General features: G+C 41.8%; 1 protein-coding gene across 1 annotated transcript; it reads right to left on the bottom strand.

The window, feature by feature from the left end:
• Window positions 1–518: 518 nt before the first annotated feature.
• Window positions 519–18677, bottom strand: LOC123045281 (eEF1A lysine and N-terminal methyltransferase). The gene is made up of 16 exons (XM_044468278.1): window positions 18201–18677; window positions 17497–17598; window positions 17313–17379; window positions 16743–16924; window positions 16137–16397; window positions 12176–12259; window positions 12048–12095; window positions 11901–11965; window positions 11018–11066; window positions 3328–3565; window positions 2071–2192; window positions 1870–1950; window positions 1725–1799; window positions 1221–1336; window positions 965–1115; window positions 519–875 (listed from the first exon to the last, which is right to left on the bottom strand). The coding sequence occupies exons 1-16, from the start codon at window positions 18543–18545 to the stop codon at window positions 693–695; spliced, it is 2169 nt and encodes a 722-aa protein (XP_044324213.1). The 5' UTR covers window positions 18546–18677; the 3' UTR covers window positions 519–692.
• Between the last annotated feature and the right edge of the window lie 520 nt (window positions 18678–19197).

Below are 19197 nucleotides of genomic sequence, written 5' to 3'. Positions count from 1 at the left end.
GTTGGAGATGCTCGAACGCCTGTCGTCTGTTGGAGATGCTCGAACGCCTGTTGGAGATGCTCCAAGACATCATCTAGTAGGGCGTGGAGTTTTTCCATGGGTTTGGGCATTTTCCGTCAAAAGCATGACTACTATTTATTTATTTATTTTGACTGGGGCAAAGCATGACTACTATGTTTGTCTTCTTGATGAAATGGTCGCTCCTGCCAGCTCATAAAAAAAGGCTTTCGACTTTATAAACTGAGCCTACCTTCTCCAAGTTGGCAGCGGCTTGGTTTCACTTTTTTGTGGGGGATCTGAGTTTCATCATCCTCAATAGTCCTAAACCAATGGGAGATCCCTCTTCCCTTGTTCACAGGAGTGTCATGGCAATGGGATCTGCTTCCCCCGATTCTTTTCATTCTAGTCATGACCCTCTACAGAACATTCGATTCTAGAATTGGTCACTATGGCTGAAACATCACGGAAGATCCGAGCACTTTTTTCATCCCAAATTAAGGGAGGACACCTTTGGGGTATATAATGAAGAAGAGAAAATTAAATTCATCATGCTTGGAAAAGCTAGATTCCACATATACTGCATTATCTGCAATACAGAAGCCTACACCTACCGGCTACTGCATCCTCTGCAGATTCTTCATATCTGAGTGCCGGGAGTAATGGATGGTGCCTCACAAGCACAGATGCCTATACTACTGCAGCCTCTGCAAATTCTTCATATCTGATTCCACATCCACCGGGAATTTCAGCATAGCCTTCAGTTTAGTTGCAGCCTCATCAAGGTGATCGATTTCCAGGTATCTTTTGCTTGGGGACGCAAACAGAACTTCGTTCACGTCTTCTTCAAGTTGCAGTGAGTATAGGTTTTCAAAGACCTAGATAAATAGAAAATCGTTAAATCTAACAATAGCTGTACTTACACCTATGCAGTTAGGAACACATGCGTGCCCTATACCCTTCTTACCGCTTTCAATCGTGAAATGACCATTTCCTTGACTGCAGATGATCGCGCGACTAGATTGATGATGAGAAGGCCCCCAGCTGAAAGGAACCTTTTTGCTGACATAAGGAAAGCATCTTCGACAAAGTTTGCTGGGGGGCAAGACAACCCAGAACTGTAACCAGGACTCCCAAGTTAGAGTCTATTGATGTGAACTGTTTGGCAAAAAGAACAGAAACTGAACGGTGGATGACAACAAAGAAAAGTTGAGGGACTGCACCTTAGATCAGATGAATCAACATCAACAATAAGAATTCTAACTGCATCACTGTCTTTGCCATTTGGTTCAGAATGGGCATTTTCTTCAATGAATTTGATTCCGTCCCCCAAATGCACCTAATGCAAGGGAAGGGGAAAATGTAATGAGGCTCAATGCTACAAATAGCTCATTATCATGCTTATTAGTTAGTACACGTACTACTAAGCTCCTAAACATGAATTCCTAGAGGAGGAATGCAGTATTACATTACTAGAGTACAAGAAAAAAGAGCATCCATCATTCTTTATTCATAGGGAAATGTTGCTTCCAAAAATCATCATAGAGACGAATATAATATATTTCGATCAGAATCATTTAACACATTAAACAGTTGCAATAGACCTTGCTAAGCTTTTATGGTCATATAAATAATAAGAACAGCACTAAGAACACTATGTATGTTTTCAAAGAAAAGAAAGTGACTGAAATGTAATATATACTTATTTCACATAGTTCAAAATACACCTTCAATTGCTCATCCATTGAAAAGCCAAAATATTTCGCCGCTACCTCCTCCATCATGGGGTCCAACTCAACAACCTGTAAATTTTGGGAAGTATGATCACCCAGTTCAATCAGTCGACCAAAAATTGGAAATATTTCCCTTTACCTCAATATTAAGATGAGGGAGGCATCCACGAAGAAACATTGGTAAACTCCCGGCCCCAAGGCCTACAATAGTGGTACTGACCTACAAAATAAATTGCTACCTAGTATCACAAATTGAACTTAGTGCTTTAACGGAAAATTAATAACTCAAGGTATTGCAGAGGTTCAGGCATTCAGCATATAATGATATCATATTACTTACCCTTTCTCCAGATGATGCCGCAGCACTCAGAGCAGATGCAACTAAAGAAAGCCCACATATGATACTACTGTGATAAGAGCTACCAAGATAGCTATGGTCAACCCTGAGACTGTCCTTGGATCCTACATATTATAAAGACCAACCAATTCTGGGCTTAAAGTAAGATAAGAAGTAAAGTGGTACCTGATTTTGATTGTCTTATTGCATAGGTGAAGACCAATAACGTCAGTAGGTGTAGAAATATAAAAATGAGGTAACAACAGTTATCCAACCAGGGTTTGAAATTCTAGATTCACAAACAGTCCAATATCACAGACAGTATCAATTCCACCAGTTACAGCAGAAACTAGTTTTTCCTGGGCAGTTTGCAACAACAACAACAACAACAACAACAACAACAACAACAACAACAACAGCAAAGCCTTTAGTCCCAAACAAGTTGGGGTAGGCTAGAGGTGAAACCCAAAAACAATTTTCACTTATTTCACTTATTTGAATAAAAAATCTGACGAAAATGTTTGCAATTCAGGATTTGTTTCCCAGGCAACCTCTAGGAAAAACAGATACCTGTGGGCCTTTTACTACCAGGATTTTGAACCCTGATTCCAACAGCAAAAGAGAATGCTGGAGAACCGATCAGTTTTTTCTCTCATTGACAGAAAAAAAAAGAGGATAGATACAACAATGCTTGCATCTCAGTTGAGAACGAGTAGGATTAACAAGCATTATAAGAGAAAATGGAATGGAGTAAAATCATAAAGAATTCGGAGTTAGGCCATTTTTGAAAGGTTTAGAATTACTTCAAAAAATATTACAACTCTCCGCAAGTACCCAGAGTGAGGGAAGATCAACATGCATCATTTAGTATCAGATGAATAACTAAACAAATATTCTCAAAGTAAACATGTAGAACAAAAATAGTTACAGCAACTGGAAAGAATTCAGAGCATAACTCATATAGAACAATGCCATGCATGAAATGCTCTCTTCATTAATCTAGAAATTAACTGTATTTAAAATGCAAAAAGGTTATCGACAAATAGAAGTGTTTTGATTGGAAACCTATTGTACATGTTAAGACAATCAAAATTTCGCAACAAAACTATCAGAATACATAGCCATGACGCCAAGAGGCCTAATGCCGAAAAAAGTAAGCTCAAACCAAAGCCATCAAGGGCATGGATTATTCCTGCCAACAAGGAAAGCAACACAATATAGCAGTAACATTGGAGGTTAACATTAAAAATAGGAAAATACCAGTGAGTCCCTTTTTCTGGCTCTTCTTTTTTGATGATGCAGATGAGTTCTCGGTCTTACTGTCCGTCTCGTCACTTGGTGATTCTCTGATTAACAATGCTTCAGATTGCACTAAGCCAGAACTTCTTTTAAAAATAAGTCGTCGGAACATTTTTTCAGACATGCAGCTTTGATCTCCATCAACATTTTCATAAAGAACATCTTCCACAACCATAGGACCTGTTATTTCTGATGTTACCTTCAAATGCACACAAAAAGGTCAGCCGAGGTATTGGATGTGTGTGATCCGACATTACAGCAAATTAGAGAATCATGCGGCTTTCAAAATTCAAATAAAAGCATATGGGCGTATTAGTCCAGTTCCAGCTGCCTCCCTTACTATTGCGGTCCTATCTATACAGAATCAAATACATGTCAAACTCTCCAAAGCCAGCTAGGACGAGGTTGATTCTTCATAGGAGGCAGAGACACTCACTCAAAACCCCAAACTGAATCATGCCATCCACAAACAGATGATGTCCACACAGCTTTCTGATTCAGTGCAGGAATGGTCAAGACAGGGAACCAGCATCTGGTTCTTAGGATATATATGTTAGAGAACGTGAGGAAGAGAGAATGACCGAACAGTTTTCTGTATTGAGGAGGAGAGAGAGATATACAAGGTTACATGGGCCTGGGCCTCACTCTAGACTATGGGCCTGGGCCTGTACAAGACAAACACAACATACCCCACTCTAGACTATGGGCCTGGGCCTGTACAAGATAAACACAACATATATACTTAACACCCCCCCTTCAAACTTAAGGTGGGTCAGGAGCATCTCATACACCAAGTTTGAGAGTGTGAAACCTATGCTGATCTCTAGTTTGTGCCTTGGTGAAGAAATCTGCGACTTGAAGCTCTGATGGGACATATTGTAGCTTAACAGTGGATTGTTGACAATGAGATCAAGTGAAAAATGCATCCACACCAATGTGTTTGGTCAACTCATGCTTGACTGGGTCATTAGCAATCTGAATAGCAGCAGTGCTGTCACAAAGAAGAGGTGTTGGTGTATGACATAAGACACCAAGATCATCCAATAGCCAGCGAAGCCATACAATCTCTGCTGTAGTAGTAGAGAGAGCCCTAAGCTCTGCCTCGGCGCTGGAGCGAGACACGGCAGTTTGCTTCTTTGATTTCCATGCAATGAGAGATGTACCAAGAAATATGCAATAGCCAGTGACCGAGCGACGATCAATAGGATCACTCGCCCAAGTGGAATCAGAGTAAGCATGAAGCTGGAGCTGACTGGAATTAGCATAGAACAAGCGGCGAGATGTAGTTCCCCTTAAATACCTAAGGACTCGGAATAGGTGACCATGATGAACTGAGGTGGGAGCACAGACAAATTGACTGAGAATATGGACTGCATGTGCGATGTCAGGTCTGGTCACTGTGAGGTACACTAGACTGCCGACGATGTGACGGTAGCGAGAGGGATCCTCAAGAGGAGTGCCATCAGTAGGACGCAACTGCAGATGAAGCTCCATAGGTGTAGCAGCAATGCGCGTGTCAGTGAGACCTGAGCGAAGAATCAAATCCTGAGTGTACTTTTGCTGGGAGATATAGTAACCATCATCGGTGTGCTCAACCTCAATCCCGAGAAAATAGCTGAGAGACCCCAAATCTGACATCTTAAATTGTTCACTCAATTTTTTCTTAACAAAATCAATATACCCAACATCATCTCCAGTGATCAACATGTCATCTACATAAAGTAGAAGCAATGTACGGCCATGCTCAGATGTATGAATGAAGAGTGCAGGGTCATGTTCGCTAGGAGAAAAACCGGCAGCTTGAATCACAGAACTGAACCGCTCAAACCAGGCACGAGGGGCTTGCTTAAGCCCATAAAGAGCCTTTCGAAGACGACAAACATGACCTAATGGAACCTTGATACCTGGAGGTGGCTGCATATAAACCTCCTCATGTAAATCACCATGAAGGAAGGCATTCTTCACATCCATGTGGTAAATTTTCCATGACCGAGTAGCAGCCACAGCAATTAGAGTTCGAACTGAAGTCATGTGAGCAACAGGAGCAAACGTCTCATCATAATCTTTCCCATGAGACTGCTGAAAACCTCTTGCAACAAGGCGAGCCTTGTAGCGTTCCACAGAACCATTTGACTTGGTTTTAACCTTATACACCCATTTGCAAGTGATAGGGACTGAACGAGGAGGTAATGGTACCAAATCCCATGTACCAGTACGCTCTAAGGCTGCAAGCTCCTCAGACATAGCCAGTTGCCACTCAGGTGACACAACTGCCTCCTGATAGGTACTAGGCTCAGAAACAACCCCTGCATACAAGTCCTTCTTGTATCGCGTTGCTAGAGAAGAGCCGTCAGTGCAAGGATCAGTAGTACTGGCTGGAGGAGTAGAAGACAAAGGCATAGATGACTGCGTGTCACATGGAACTTTAGAACGACGAGTGTAATGGAAAGTACTGGCTGGAGGAGTAGAATAACGACGAGTGTAATGGAAAGGAAGACTATCTAGAGGTGGAGCTAGTGGAAGAGAGAAAGGAGCTGGTGAGGAAGGAGATGAAACATGTGGTGGAGATGGTTCTGATGTTAGGACAGAGGAAGGTTGTTCAGCTATGGACTCATCTAAAAAGATAGGTGGAAGTGAAAGAAACGAGGTAGACTCTAAAGAAGTTGAGGATGATGGTTTAGTGGAAGGGGAATAGAAGAAGGGTTGATCCTCAACAAAAGTGACATCGCGAGAAAAGCGAATGCGGCGAGCAGAAGAATCATAGCAACGGTAGCCCTTATGTTCAAGACTATATCCAAGGAAGACACACTCAGCAGACTGAGCAGTCAACTTGGTACGCTCACGAGGTGCTAAAAGAACATAACAAGTACAACCAAAGACACGGAGGTGGTCATACGTGGGAGGAGAACCAAACAAAACCTCACCAGGACACTTGCCCTCAAGGCGAGTAGAAGGTTGGAGATTGATAAGATAAACAGCAGTTGAGATAGCTTCACCCCAAAAATGAGTGGGGACAAAGGAAGAAATCAGAAGGGTACGAGCTGTCTCAACAATATGGCGATGCTTACGCTCAGCAACACCATTCTGAGCATGGGCACCAGGGCATGAAAACTGAGGGAGAGTACCCTCAGATGAGAGAAACTCACAAAAAGCAATAGATAGATACTCCCCCCCGGAGTCAGAACGAAAAACACGAACATCACTGGAAAACTGAGTATGGACCATATGTACAAAAGCCTTATATATAGAAAACAACTCAGAACGATGCTTCATAAAATAGACCCAAGTATGTCGAGAGTGATCATCAACAAATATGACATAATGTTTGTGGCCACCTTTTGAAACAAAGGGGGAAGGACCCCATACATCAGAGTGCACTAAATCAAAAGGATGACTAGAATGAGTAGTGCTGGAAGAGTATGGAAGCTGTATTTGTTTCCCTAGCTTACAACCCTTACAGTGAAAACCAGCATCTATGGAAACATGACCCAAAACACCTTGTCGAACAAGGGTAGATAAACGAGAACCACACAAGTGACCTAAGCGATGGTGCCACTGGGCAAAAGAAAACGACGAAGTGGATCTTGATGTTGATGCAACCATCCGGAACGCGGATGTGGTGGAAGCTGAAGGAAGGTGTAAGGTGTCAAGGATGTAGAGGGATGTGGATCCTCTACGGCGATGGCCAGTTCCAATGACCCTCTTGCTCTGACGGTCCTGCACATAACAAAATGAGTCATCAAAACCAACAAAGTAGTTCATATCAGCAAGCTGGCCAACAGACATAAGATTCATGGACAGCTCTGGAGCAAAGGAGATGGCAGGAACAGAAAACTTGGATGTGCAAAGAGAACCCTGATGAGTAATAGAACAAGGTGTACCATCAGCAGTCTGAACAGAGGCACCATCCCGCACTGGCTGGCAAGACACAAGCTGAGAGCGATCAGAGGTCACATGGAAAGAAGCTCCAGAGTCCAGAACCCAAGGCTGGGTTGCAGCAACGGCGGGCTGAGAGAGAACAGATGCAGAAGCACCCCTCGCTTGCTGCTGATAAGGAGCCTGGGGTGCATGACGCTGCTGATTGAGGGCCCGTCTAGCCTGAAACTCAGCTAACAGCTCTGGATGAAGCTTGAAACAACCATCTCTATGGTGTCCTGCCTTCTTGCAGAACGAGCAGATGACAGCTGAAGGTGTGCCCTTGGAGGCACCTGGCCGCTGAGGAAAAGCCAGAACACTAGTGTGTAGAGTCTGCGCAGAAATAGTCCCAAGAGAACGGAGACGAGTCTCCTCAGCGATCAAGCTAGCAAGTGCCTCTGTCAAGGTGGGAGGAGTCGTACGACCAAGCAATTGAGTGTGAATGTTCTCAAAGTCTGGCTTGAGACCCATCACAAACTGAAACATGAGAGTCTGATGGTCGTACTTTTCCTTCGCTGCACATGACTCACAACCAGAATTACCCTTTGGAACCATGGAACCTAGCTGCCCAGTGATGCGAGTGAAAGCTCCATAGTACTCTTCTATGGACATGTCCTCTGGCTGCCGAGTGTTGTGTAAATTCTGCAACAAGGAGAAATGAAGTGCACTGCTGGGCTGAAGGTAGCGCTGCTCAAAGTACTTCCATATCTCTTTAGCTGAAGTGTGATGCTCAAGACTCATTCGGAGTGAGGGTTCAACACCCAGAATTAAAACTCCCATCACACGATCATCGATCTTTTGCCAAGACTTCCTTGCTGCATCATCATTTGGACTAGGTGGATCATCTGTCAGATGAGAAACAAAACCAGCCGTCCTCAAGACAGTCCGGGCAGAAAATGCCCATTCCCTGTAGTTTGAACCATCAAGCTTGATATCTATGATCAAAGAACCAAATCCGAAATCATTTCTTGCCATAGTGGTGAGCGGCCAGCAGCTGGAAACACCCAATTTGATAGCAGCTGCAGGCAGCAACAAGAGATGAGCAGCAGACAGCCACAAACAAGAGCAGCAACCCACTAGGCTGGCTGCTGCTTGCTGGATCTCACTGGATAGAAGGAGGAGCTTGCTGGATCTTGCTATATAGGAGGGGAACGCCTGGAGCTTGCTGTAGAGCAGGGAAGGCACCAAGAGCTTGCTGGAGATGGCTGCTGGAGAGCAGGGGAAGTATTCTCACAGAGTAGTTGTGAGGACACACAGAGGAGCTGCTGGAGAGCAGCTCCTACAGGTTGATGACGAAGATGGGATGGGGCAGCGATGTGGATGTCTCCTCACCAGACAGATCCGCCTGAATCACCTCACCGGCGGCGATTTCATGGGTGGCGGCTGGAAGAGGGACTAGGGTTTGGTCCTGGTCTGATACCATGTTAGAGAACGTGATTTAGAGAGAATGACCGAACAGTTTTTTGTATTGAGGAGGAGAGAGAGATATACAAGGTTACATGGGCCTGGGCCTCACTCTAGACTATGGGCCTGGGCCTGTACAAGACAAACACAACATATATACTTAACAATATACTCCAAGAAAATTCATTAGATGGATCCTCCCAAGCAATTACACAAGTTTACAAATATCTGACAGTTAATTTAATCCTGCCAAATGATAACAATCTCATTCTCAGATAGTTTACTCGGTCCAGTGTCCTAGGAAGATGGATAACATCACCGAAAAAATTGAACAACACACCGAGCACTATATACATATCTTGTATATAAGATACCATCTATGGAAGGAAGCGTGTCTGTTCAACTTTTTGGAGAGGGTAGCATAAACCCTGGTTTCTAGGAGTAGTCCTTTTTTTGACAGGTTTCTGATAGTAGTTACCATGCAATGACAGCTTGAAGGGAGGGGCAATAGGAATGAATTCAAGCTCACTAATTCATCATTCTTGGTTTGCATGTGACACTCTTACCATGCTCGTCCTCACAAAGAGGATGTAATAGCAGTGAACCAACCATATTTTAAGAAAACCAAGTGACATTCCAAATAACCATCCATAGCCTGGTAAACTAATCAGATGTTTAGGAAACCTCGATTGATGAGGTAAGGCCTTCTGAATCCTGGAGCTACAATACTGATCCTGTGCACGACTGCATGGCACTGTTTATACAGCATCAAGGCAGTGGTCTCCATGACGAATATGTGCGAGACTTCGTCGTCAGCCTTCTAGTTTCCAAAACATCTGATGAGTTTTCCTAGGACACAATCCAGTTATTTGGAGTATCAATTAGTAATTGCTAAAGATAGAGCTATTTTCCTATTAATTCCCTACTCAACCTTGGTACAAGTACCAATGAAATTTCTCTTCATGCATCCCAGTCCCCTCGAGTTTTGCCATCCGGCCTCTCTTCAGCCAGTATTTACGCCTATGAACTGAAGTTCATAACAATGTGAGCTACTATGATCAGTGAGAATCCAGCGCAAGAATACTGATCATCAATGGTAAAGTGCAACCAAAATAGTCCAGAAGACAATATGACAAGCAGACGAATAAAGGGAAAGCAAAGGTTCTTATCAAACAAGATGTTCAAAACTAGAAGTTAGACGACAACACTAGGACTAAAAAGCTTTAGAATGAGAAGCAGCTAAACTGGTCCTGGACTTCTGGTTGAACGCGAAACATTATATCTTATCAGCTCACAGCTTGAAACAGTTTGCTCAAGTGACATACTTCAACTTCAAAGGTCTAAACCCCAGATGGAATTGTATGCTTGCACCAATTTATTCGACAATGATAATCATATTAAGACATTCACTATGTGCCCATGAATCTATAAAGGAAAAGGCTGCAGTTGAACATCTGTTGGATGAGTTGAAGTGGTTTTGACTGTTACGGTCTAGCAGTAATGAACTTGATGAGAGAATATTAGAACAGTACAATCATTAGATAAAAACAATTTATCGAGAAACAAATCCAATTTGGACCATGAAATTTATCAAGAAACAAATCCAATTCGGAGCATGAAATTTGGTAACTGGTACATGTCCGAGTTGAACCCCCCACCCCCACCCCCCACCCAACCCCGCGACAAAACCAGGTATTGGAGACCCTCAAGTGTCAAGACCAAATAACTCAAATGGCAATGTGATGTCAAGGCATATGCCGGTTTCGTGAAAGTGGCACATACGACAATATGGATTATTATTATGATTTCCAATGATTTAATCTAAAAGTTCAGCTTACAAAAAAAATCAAACTAGACAAGACAGGACACTCACCCACCCCCAAACGCGGATTTCTGAAGAAATATTATCTGATTAGGCCAATCAAAATTGATCGCCAAATTTTTCTACAGTTGTTCAGCCATTCCCTGAACTCAGAATTAGTTTCTAGGATGAAATTAAAGTGGAATCAATATAAAATCTACACTGTCAGCCATCTTTGCGCCACTTTGGCCAAACCATCCACGTCATACATCACAGCAATGACATAACCCTCAAAACCGTGTATGGATTCAAGATGGCCAGGTTATAAAACTGAGGGTAAAAAAATACTTGGTATATATTGTGTAGTTGGGGGTTCAACTGTCCAAGATAGACCTTTCCACCAAACTTAGGCTAATTTGTTAATGTTGACCCTAAGAAGAAAGGGCAAGAATCATTGCCACTGGACTAGATTTCCTGATAAAATTAGACAGTTTTTTTCGAGGTGGAATTTTTTTTGGACATTAACAATACCTCCTGCAGAATATCTCTTTGTTTCACGCCATCACTAGCCATCATGAATCTGCATAGGTTTGATGCACCAGCACCCCCGAAGTAACAAAAATAGTTAGAACAAAGCCAATTGAAAAAGGTCATACGATAAATAGTTAGAAAAGAGCCAAATAAGATAAGCTGAGTAGTGATCAATGCACAATAGGATATTCAGTTGTCATGTGTCAGTGCATTAATTGTAGACGGACCACACACTTAAAAGTTTGCTTGCGCATATTACTATCAAATGTAACAACAATAGTCTAGCTATTTCCAAACATAATAGTGCACAGTGATAATGCAGATTTCACTGAATTTCAGGTCAATGTTCAGAACAAAGACGAAGGTAATCGAGAGACTGCATCATAATGCACATCTGCAACTACAATATAATTAGTTACAGAGAGTTACCTAACTGATAAAAAATTAAAAACCAGAACAGGGACAACCACATCATTTACTCCATGTTATTTTTGAGCATTGACAAATATAAAATTAATTTAACCTACCGTTGCTAGAATGCACACGGTTGAGCAAAAGAAGAGGGTGTGCCTGTAATTAAGGGATGCAATTGGTGTGGGATCATAAGCAAAAAGGCTGGGATAATAATGATGATGATGATATATCTTTTCCTAAATAGGGTGACGAGCAGAATAAACACATCAAAGTTATTTGGCATTAGAATAATATTATTAAAATAAAATCAATTTTTCTATGGGCCAATGACAGGACACTCTTTCGCCCGAATACATAATGCAAAGTTTGGCTTAGTTATTTGATGTATTAATTACTTTCTGCACACGATAATGCCTACTTGTAGTAGAAAGTACTGACAGAATTTAACAAAGAAAGCACTGAGACATACGGCATAGGGTCTGTCTCTTCAGGATATTCAGGTTCTAGATCCATAACAAGAGGAGATAAATCCTTCTGCGAATAGCAAAAATATTATGTTACGACCTGACATAAAAATAGGGGCCTTTAGCAATCGCACAATAATGAGAAACATCACCTTAACAACATCAATGTCAGCACTTGCATGTCTGCTATCGAGGAATACCTAGCACAGCACAAATATAAGCCATGAAAATGAAGCAACATATCCTAGATAGCAAAGAGATAAACACGCAGTCTGCATACCATGATTAGACGAGCAGCCTTTGCACTTTCAACAACAAGCCACTGCCCTTCCTCTGAAGCAAATAACCATTCCTGAGCTCGTGCCTGAAAGAAGGTATTTTCGTTAGCAATCACGAATGGACAGAAGTGATGAACTATTTGAGTACTTTTCTATTTTCTTGGGTACAATATTGAAACATGCGGTGAACATCGAATGAAAGCTACTGTGGTTAAGCAAAGCCTAGTTGTTAAGATTAGTTGACCAACAGGCCACTCTCACAGATAAAGAACTTCCATTTTGTTGCGGTGGAAAAACAGCGACAGCCATAAATCAGAGACTTAATGAGAATGAGGGATCAACTATATTAAAAACCATACTAGGGTAACAGAAATTTAATTAATTGAAATGGGATCGATGCCAGCATATTTATAGGCTCCATTACAGAGATAAAGCAGGAAATGATGATACAACAACAACAACAACAACAACAACAAAGCCTTTAGCCCCAAACAAGTTGGGGTAGGCTAGAGGTGAAACCCATAAGATCTCGCGACCAACTCATGGCTCTGGCACATGGATAGCAAGCTTCCACGCACCCCTGTCCATAGCTAGTTCTATGGTGATACTCCAATCCTTCAGGTCTCTCTTAACGGACTCCTCCCATGTCAAATTCGGTCTACCCCGACCTCTCTTGACATTCTCCGCACGCTTTAGCCGTCCGCTATGCACTGGAGCTTCTGGAGGCCTTCGCTGAATATGCCCAAACCATCTCAGACAATGTTGGACGAGCTTCTCTTCAATTGGTGCTACCCCAACTCTATCTCGTATATCATCATTCTGGACTCTATCCTTCCTCGTGTGGCCACACATCCATCTCAACATACGCATCTCCGCCACACCTAACTGTTGAACATGCCGCCTTTTAGTCGGCGAACACTCAGCGTCATACAACATTGCTGGTCGAACAACCGTCCTGTAGAACTTGCCTTTTAGCTTTCGTGGCACTCTCTGTCACAGAGAATGCCAGAAGCTTGGCGCCACTTCATCCATCCGGCTTTGATCCGATGGTTTACATCTTCATCAATACCCCCATCCTCCTGCAGCATTGACCCCAAATATCGAAAGGTGTCCTTCTGAGGTACCACCTGCCCATCAAGGCTAACCTCCTCCTCACACCTAGTAGTACTGAAACCGCACATCATGTACTCGGTTTTAGTTCTACTAAGCCTAAGCCCTTTCGATTCCAAGGTTTGTCTCCATAACTCTAACTTCCTATTTACCCCCGTCCGACTATCGTCCACTAGCACCACATCATCCGCAAAGAGCATACACCATGGGATATCTCCTTGTATATCCCTTGTGACCTCATCCATCACAAGGGCAAAAAGATAAGGGCTCAAAGCTGACCCCTGATGGAGTCCTATCTTAATCGGGAAGTCATCATTGTCGATATCACTTGTTCGAACACTTGTCACAGCATTATCGTACATGTCCTTGATGAGGGTAATGTACTTTGCTGGGACTTTGTGTTTGTCCAAGGCCCACCACAAATTCCGCGGTATCTTATTATAGGCCTTCTCCAAGTCAATGAACACCATATGCAAATCCTTCTTTTGCTCCCTGTATCTCTCCATAAGTTGTCGTACCAAGAAAATGGCTTCCATGGTCAACCTCCCAGGCATGAAACCAAACTGATTTTGGTCACGCTTGTCATTCTTCTTAAGCGGTGCTCAATGACTCTCTCCCATAGCTTCATTGTATGGCTCATCAGCTTAATTCCACGGTAATTAGTACAACTCTAAACATCCCCCTTGTTCTTCAAGATTGGTACTAATATACTCCGTCTCCATTCTTCTGGCATCTTGTTTACCCGAAAAATGAGGTTGAAAAGCTTGGTTAGCCATACTATCGCTATGTCCCCGAGGCCTTTCCACACCTCAATGGGGATACAATCAGGGCCCATCGCCTTGCCTCCTTTCATCCTTGAAGATTAGTACTAATAAAGCAGGAAATCATGATAAGGAGATTAAAAAATATTCAGCAAAGCATTGCTGGGTGTGCATATCCGTCATTTGTGGACTACTACTGGACTTGAACCAAATTAAGAATATTAAAGATGGAAAATTCTTAATTCCCAATAGATGAAAAAAAAATGGCATGAATAAGATCCTAATAATGCAGGGGTTAGTCCCATATAATTGTGAGGCCAATCCACTAAGTGAAGTTTGTCTCAGTGATCTATTCCCAGTCCTGATTGCTCATTACTTAAGATCTATTAAAACAATAAGATTCCTCATGTGAGGAGATAAATCGTAAAACTTACATCAAGAATGAACATTGAAGATCACACAAAATCCACAAAGTTCTCCATGCCACTAAACGTTAGAAAACTAATAACTCCTAAAAAGTTTAAGAGGGCTAGAATTTTATAAATTAGTATCAGTTAGTTTGAAATTAAAATGGAACAGGACTGGAGTGGACCATTCATCAAACCTATCCACATACTTTGTTTGAGAAATTTAATGGGTTAGTCTGTCAACCACCTCGACCCTCATAAGCACAGGGATACAGAAATATGGGGGATGGGGTCCACCCCCAAAATCATGGGTTAATTGGTTGACAGACCAACACACTAGCATAAGGCAGTCCCTCAAATCAAACAACATATACATTAGCATCTGTAGCTCTAACAAATAGCTGCATTTAATCCAGCAGATTCATGATTGCAGTATGATAAGAACGACAGCATTAATCTCATTCAAACACTGAATATGCATGCTTAGCCTGCTGACTTATCCACTTCCCAGGCTGAAAAAACTGTCCTCAAGATGGAAGTTAGTTCTTCTACATAAACAATACTCCCTCCATTCCATAATGCAGTGCGTATAGATTTTATGAAAAGTCAAACTTAGCAGACTTTGACCACCAAGTGAAAACTATCTATATCTACAATACCAAACATAAACAATATTAAAATTTAACTCACAATGTATCCAATGACATCCATTTGGTATTATAATTGTAAATAGTTTCTAAACATGGTCAAAGTTAATTGACTTTTTGAAAAAATCTATATGCACCACATTATGGAATGGAGGGAGTAACTTGCTTCAGTAGTCATTAGTTGCACTATTATTGTTGTGCACTCTGTAACTCTTCCAGAATCCTAAGCTTCTGTCGAATTGCACAAAGAAGCATTAACTACATGTCCCCATTTCTTCTCTCTTTTAAGCTTTCTCTTGGGATTTAAAGACCAATACACGATTACAGCATCCACATCACATCCACAGTAAAATTTGAGTTTGTTGACATATTTGTACGACAATTTCTTATCTCCAGCAATCGGAATTTACCTCTGTTCAAGAAATCATCCGATTAACCCGTTAACTTGTAGATTAATCCCTACTCGTAGGGTCACCGAATAGCCAATAAACTGATAAATCAGCCAATTAATTGGTTAAATGGCTGATTAGCCTATTAATCCCCTACTCGCCAGCCATCCGAGCAGCTAGCAGTTAACGAATTCCTCAACAATATTTTACAGTGACAATAGAGAGGGAAATAGAATGGTATGGCATCGACATGATAATAGTCCATGTATACTCTAGTCTGAGGCAACTTTGTGTATCATGTGGACTCCAATTTAAGGCAACTTCGTGTGTACCACCATAGCACGTTTTCAGGCGATAATAAGAATATGGACACAAAACTAACACATCAATGAAGATCACATTGACAGTAAGATTGGCATAAAATGCATAGATTAAAGGATTAAATCAGTAAGAAAACAAAATAGTCCCAAAGCTGCAAACAGACCCACGTAAATCTTGATCAAGAAATTTTACATTTCTACTGTGTCTCAGTTTTTGAAGGTTTATTGCAAGATAGAGGCAATGATTGGCTAAGGGATTCAGTTAAACAGTAATAGTAATAAAAAAATACTGCATAGGCACAGGTGCGAATTGACAATATATAACAGACCTTAGGCACAATAAAAACTCCACAGTGGTATACAAATGTCTCGTTTTGATTCTTGGCATCCATTAAAACAGCTTTGTAGCAATACAGTGAGCTTCCTTGTTCACCGAGAATTAACTGCCTCCTTCGTCCTGGGACAATAACCTTTAGATCTCCAATAGCGCCCAGCTGAAGATCTCGCAACGAGAAAAGTATATCAACACCAGAATTGTGTGACTCCCGGATTTTGTTCTCGTTTTGCAGAGCATGAATTACTGCATTTGCCTGTAGCACCAACATAGAACATCGAGTAAAATGTAAGTCCTGACAAGAACTTAATTATTTATAGTATTTCATAATATTTACTCCCTCCATTCCATAATGTAGTGCATATAGATTTTTTGAAAAGTCAAACCTCACAAACTTTGACCAAGTTTTTGGAGAAAAGCATTTCATCTAGAATGCCAAGCATATATCGATTCATTACAAGTAGTCTCATATTTTATATATTTGGTATTGTAGATATAAATAGTTTTCTCTATAAACTTGGTCAAAGTTTGACTTCTTGAAAATATCTATACGCACTACATTACGGAACAGAGGGACTATATCAGACGAACATAACAGTACCTGTTGCATGTTACAGTATTCAGCAGACTGGTCCACTAGTGATTTTATTGTGCGTACAACACCCATCTTCCCTTTTACCATGACCACCATGAAGGTCTGGAAGGCAGACTTGCTAGAGGGTTCACTAGCTATAGCTTGAATAGTCATATCCCATCCAAACCTGAACTCAGACAAAAGTAGGTCTACAAGAGAAAGTAGAAAAAAGAGTTTAAACAAGGTTTCAATATTAATTGGTTGATTACATAGAAAATAGTCCATCTGTTATTTTGTAATCTTCAGAAGTATCTATATTGGCTGCAGATACATCATACATTGTAATAATATCATAGATTTTCTGGTAAAGGCATTTTCAAAATCTCATGACCTTTTTATTTGTACTAATACAGAGCTTAAAACCAAGTGGTCACTCACAGAGTAACACAGTAAAAGAAGTGTAACTGCCAAATTGGAACCATGTCAAATTCAAAATCACGCATATGCATATGTCAAGTTAAAAGCCAAAAAAATATGGAGAAGGTACAAGGTGGCAACTGCGAAACATCCTGTTGTCAGTAAGTGATTGAAGTTCACCTAAAACATGGGATTCTGCTAGAGTAAAGCATGCAAATTTCCCGCCTGACTTCAAAACCCTCTCGGCCTGAAAAAGGTGCCTGCTTAGTCAGGCATGACATGAAGAAAATAATATTTCCATCAAGCCTACTAGATTACAGCAAGTAAATGGGAGTAAATTTAAACAAACACAAAACCGAAATACCTCGTCTAGATATTTCATCCCCAGTTTTGTGCCAACCTCCGGCTCCATAAGAGCATCCAATCCTCCCTTATCAAGTATGAAATCAAACGAACCATCTGGAAACTGCCAATTTGGGATGTAAGGCGGCTTCCACAAGAATGTTTGTTACAGGTTGCTAAACAAATAAAGCATAGAAGCCAACAAAAATCCTTACAAACGGCATGGGAAATGAGAAGCATAAAGCAATTGAAATTTAATAAAAGTATACTTGGGAACAGCACTACTGACTTCAGTTCACATGTTAAGTGGAATCACAAATGTTGCCCAGCAGATGTAATACCAAGGTCATTCTGAATAACAACAGGGTAAATATTTCCATTTTGTTTTTAGCTAAAACCATAAGTATCTTCTGGAAGCTATCTCAGAGGGACAACATATCAGTTCAGTTACAAGACTATGCACTGACAACACACGGATACTCGTCCATGGAACCTAAACCAACCGGTTCTATAGGTAGGAAATCTAATTCTAGTTATGGTATTGATGTTCATAACAGAAAACGCTGTTCTTCATTCAGTGGCTAAAATTGTGTTCCATTACAACATCAGGTCCAATCGAGCATTGCAAACCTCATTACTGTACTCCAACTAAATCCAGCACAAATGAACAGACAAATTCTAAATTGGCACGGTGCAACCGCAATTCATGGACGCAGGAGGCCGTACCTGCATATTGGTCATGTCCATGACGCGCCAACGCATCTGAGGGCGCACACGGGCGTGCCGGCGGAGCATGTCGGCCACGATGACACGGGAGAAGTCGACGTTGGTGATGCGGCGGAACCCCAGGTCGTACAGCTGCTCCGAGAGCGACGAGCTCCCGCACCCCGGGACAAGGATCTCCGTCCCCTCTTCCCCAAGGAGCATCGACAGGAGCGGGGCCTTGATTTGCGGCCACTCCGCGTACCACTCGAAGCTGTCGCCATCGCCGCGGAGGGCAAAGAACTTGTCCCAGTTCTCCCGCGAAGTAAAGTCGAGCAGCGCGTCGTGGAGCGCCGGCGTGGTAGCCATGGCGTGGCTGCGCGAGCAGCAGACTCAAACCCTAGCTACGAGAGCAGGGGTTTAGAAGTGGTTGGAGAAACGGCGAGGTTTTCTCGGTTGGGAGCGAGGACGCCAACGCTTCGATCTCCGAAGGGGGAATTTGATCATTTGCGCATTGCGCCACTTATTTTGCCTCTAATCATTTCTATAAAAAAAACTTCTAGATTTGCTACTATCTCTATTCCTGTATACTCGATTCGTCGGGAAGGGCATATGCTCGATGCGGTGAAACAGGTACACAAACTTGGATGAACCATGAGCCTTCAAAAATACTACGGGAGTAACGACCCTTCACGAATCTGCCCAATCGGGGCACACGGCGTGCTCGAGGGATCGAACGAATAAGAATGACCGGGACAATTGATCAGACGGCCGAAATCAGCGATGGCGTGAGAGAGCTCCTAGGATGCACAATTATAATGTTTCTAAATTTCTAAATATACTCTCTTCTATCCATATTAATGGTAGCAGTTTTAACTCTTTTTTTACAATAAGCAGACTTTATATTTTTCAAATTATTGTCATATCGTGTACAATAAGGTGAGAAATGAAGTCAGGGATTGAAGATGTCCAAAAACTAGAAGATCTAGTGCTAAAAGAGTTTCTTGCTAAGCCATGTGCA

This window comes from Triticum aestivum, chromosome 2B (assembly GCF_018294505.1).
Source record: "Triticum aestivum cultivar Chinese Spring chromosome 2B, IWGSC CS RefSeq v2.1, whole genome shotgun sequence".
NCBI classification, from domain to species: Eukaryota; Viridiplantae; Streptophyta; class Magnoliopsida; order Poales; family Poaceae; genus Triticum; species Triticum aestivum.
The sequence above is the reverse complement of the archived record's forward strand: the minus strand, read 5'-3'. Positions and strand labels throughout refer to the sequence as shown.

Coding starts and splice junctions, on each gene's coding strand:
- LOC123045281 (XM_044468278.1), bottom strand. CDS start 18,545: ATGGCTACCACGCCGGCGCTCCACGACGCGCTGCTCGACTTTACTTCG. Junction 16,925..17,312: donor AGCAGAATCCCATGTTTTAG/GTGAACTTCAAT, acceptor TTTCTCTTGTAG/ACCTACTTTTGTCTGAGTTC. Junction 11,067..11,900: donor GAAGAGACAGACCCTATGCC/GTATGTCTCAGT, acceptor AAACCTATGCAG/ATTCATGATGGCTAGTGATG.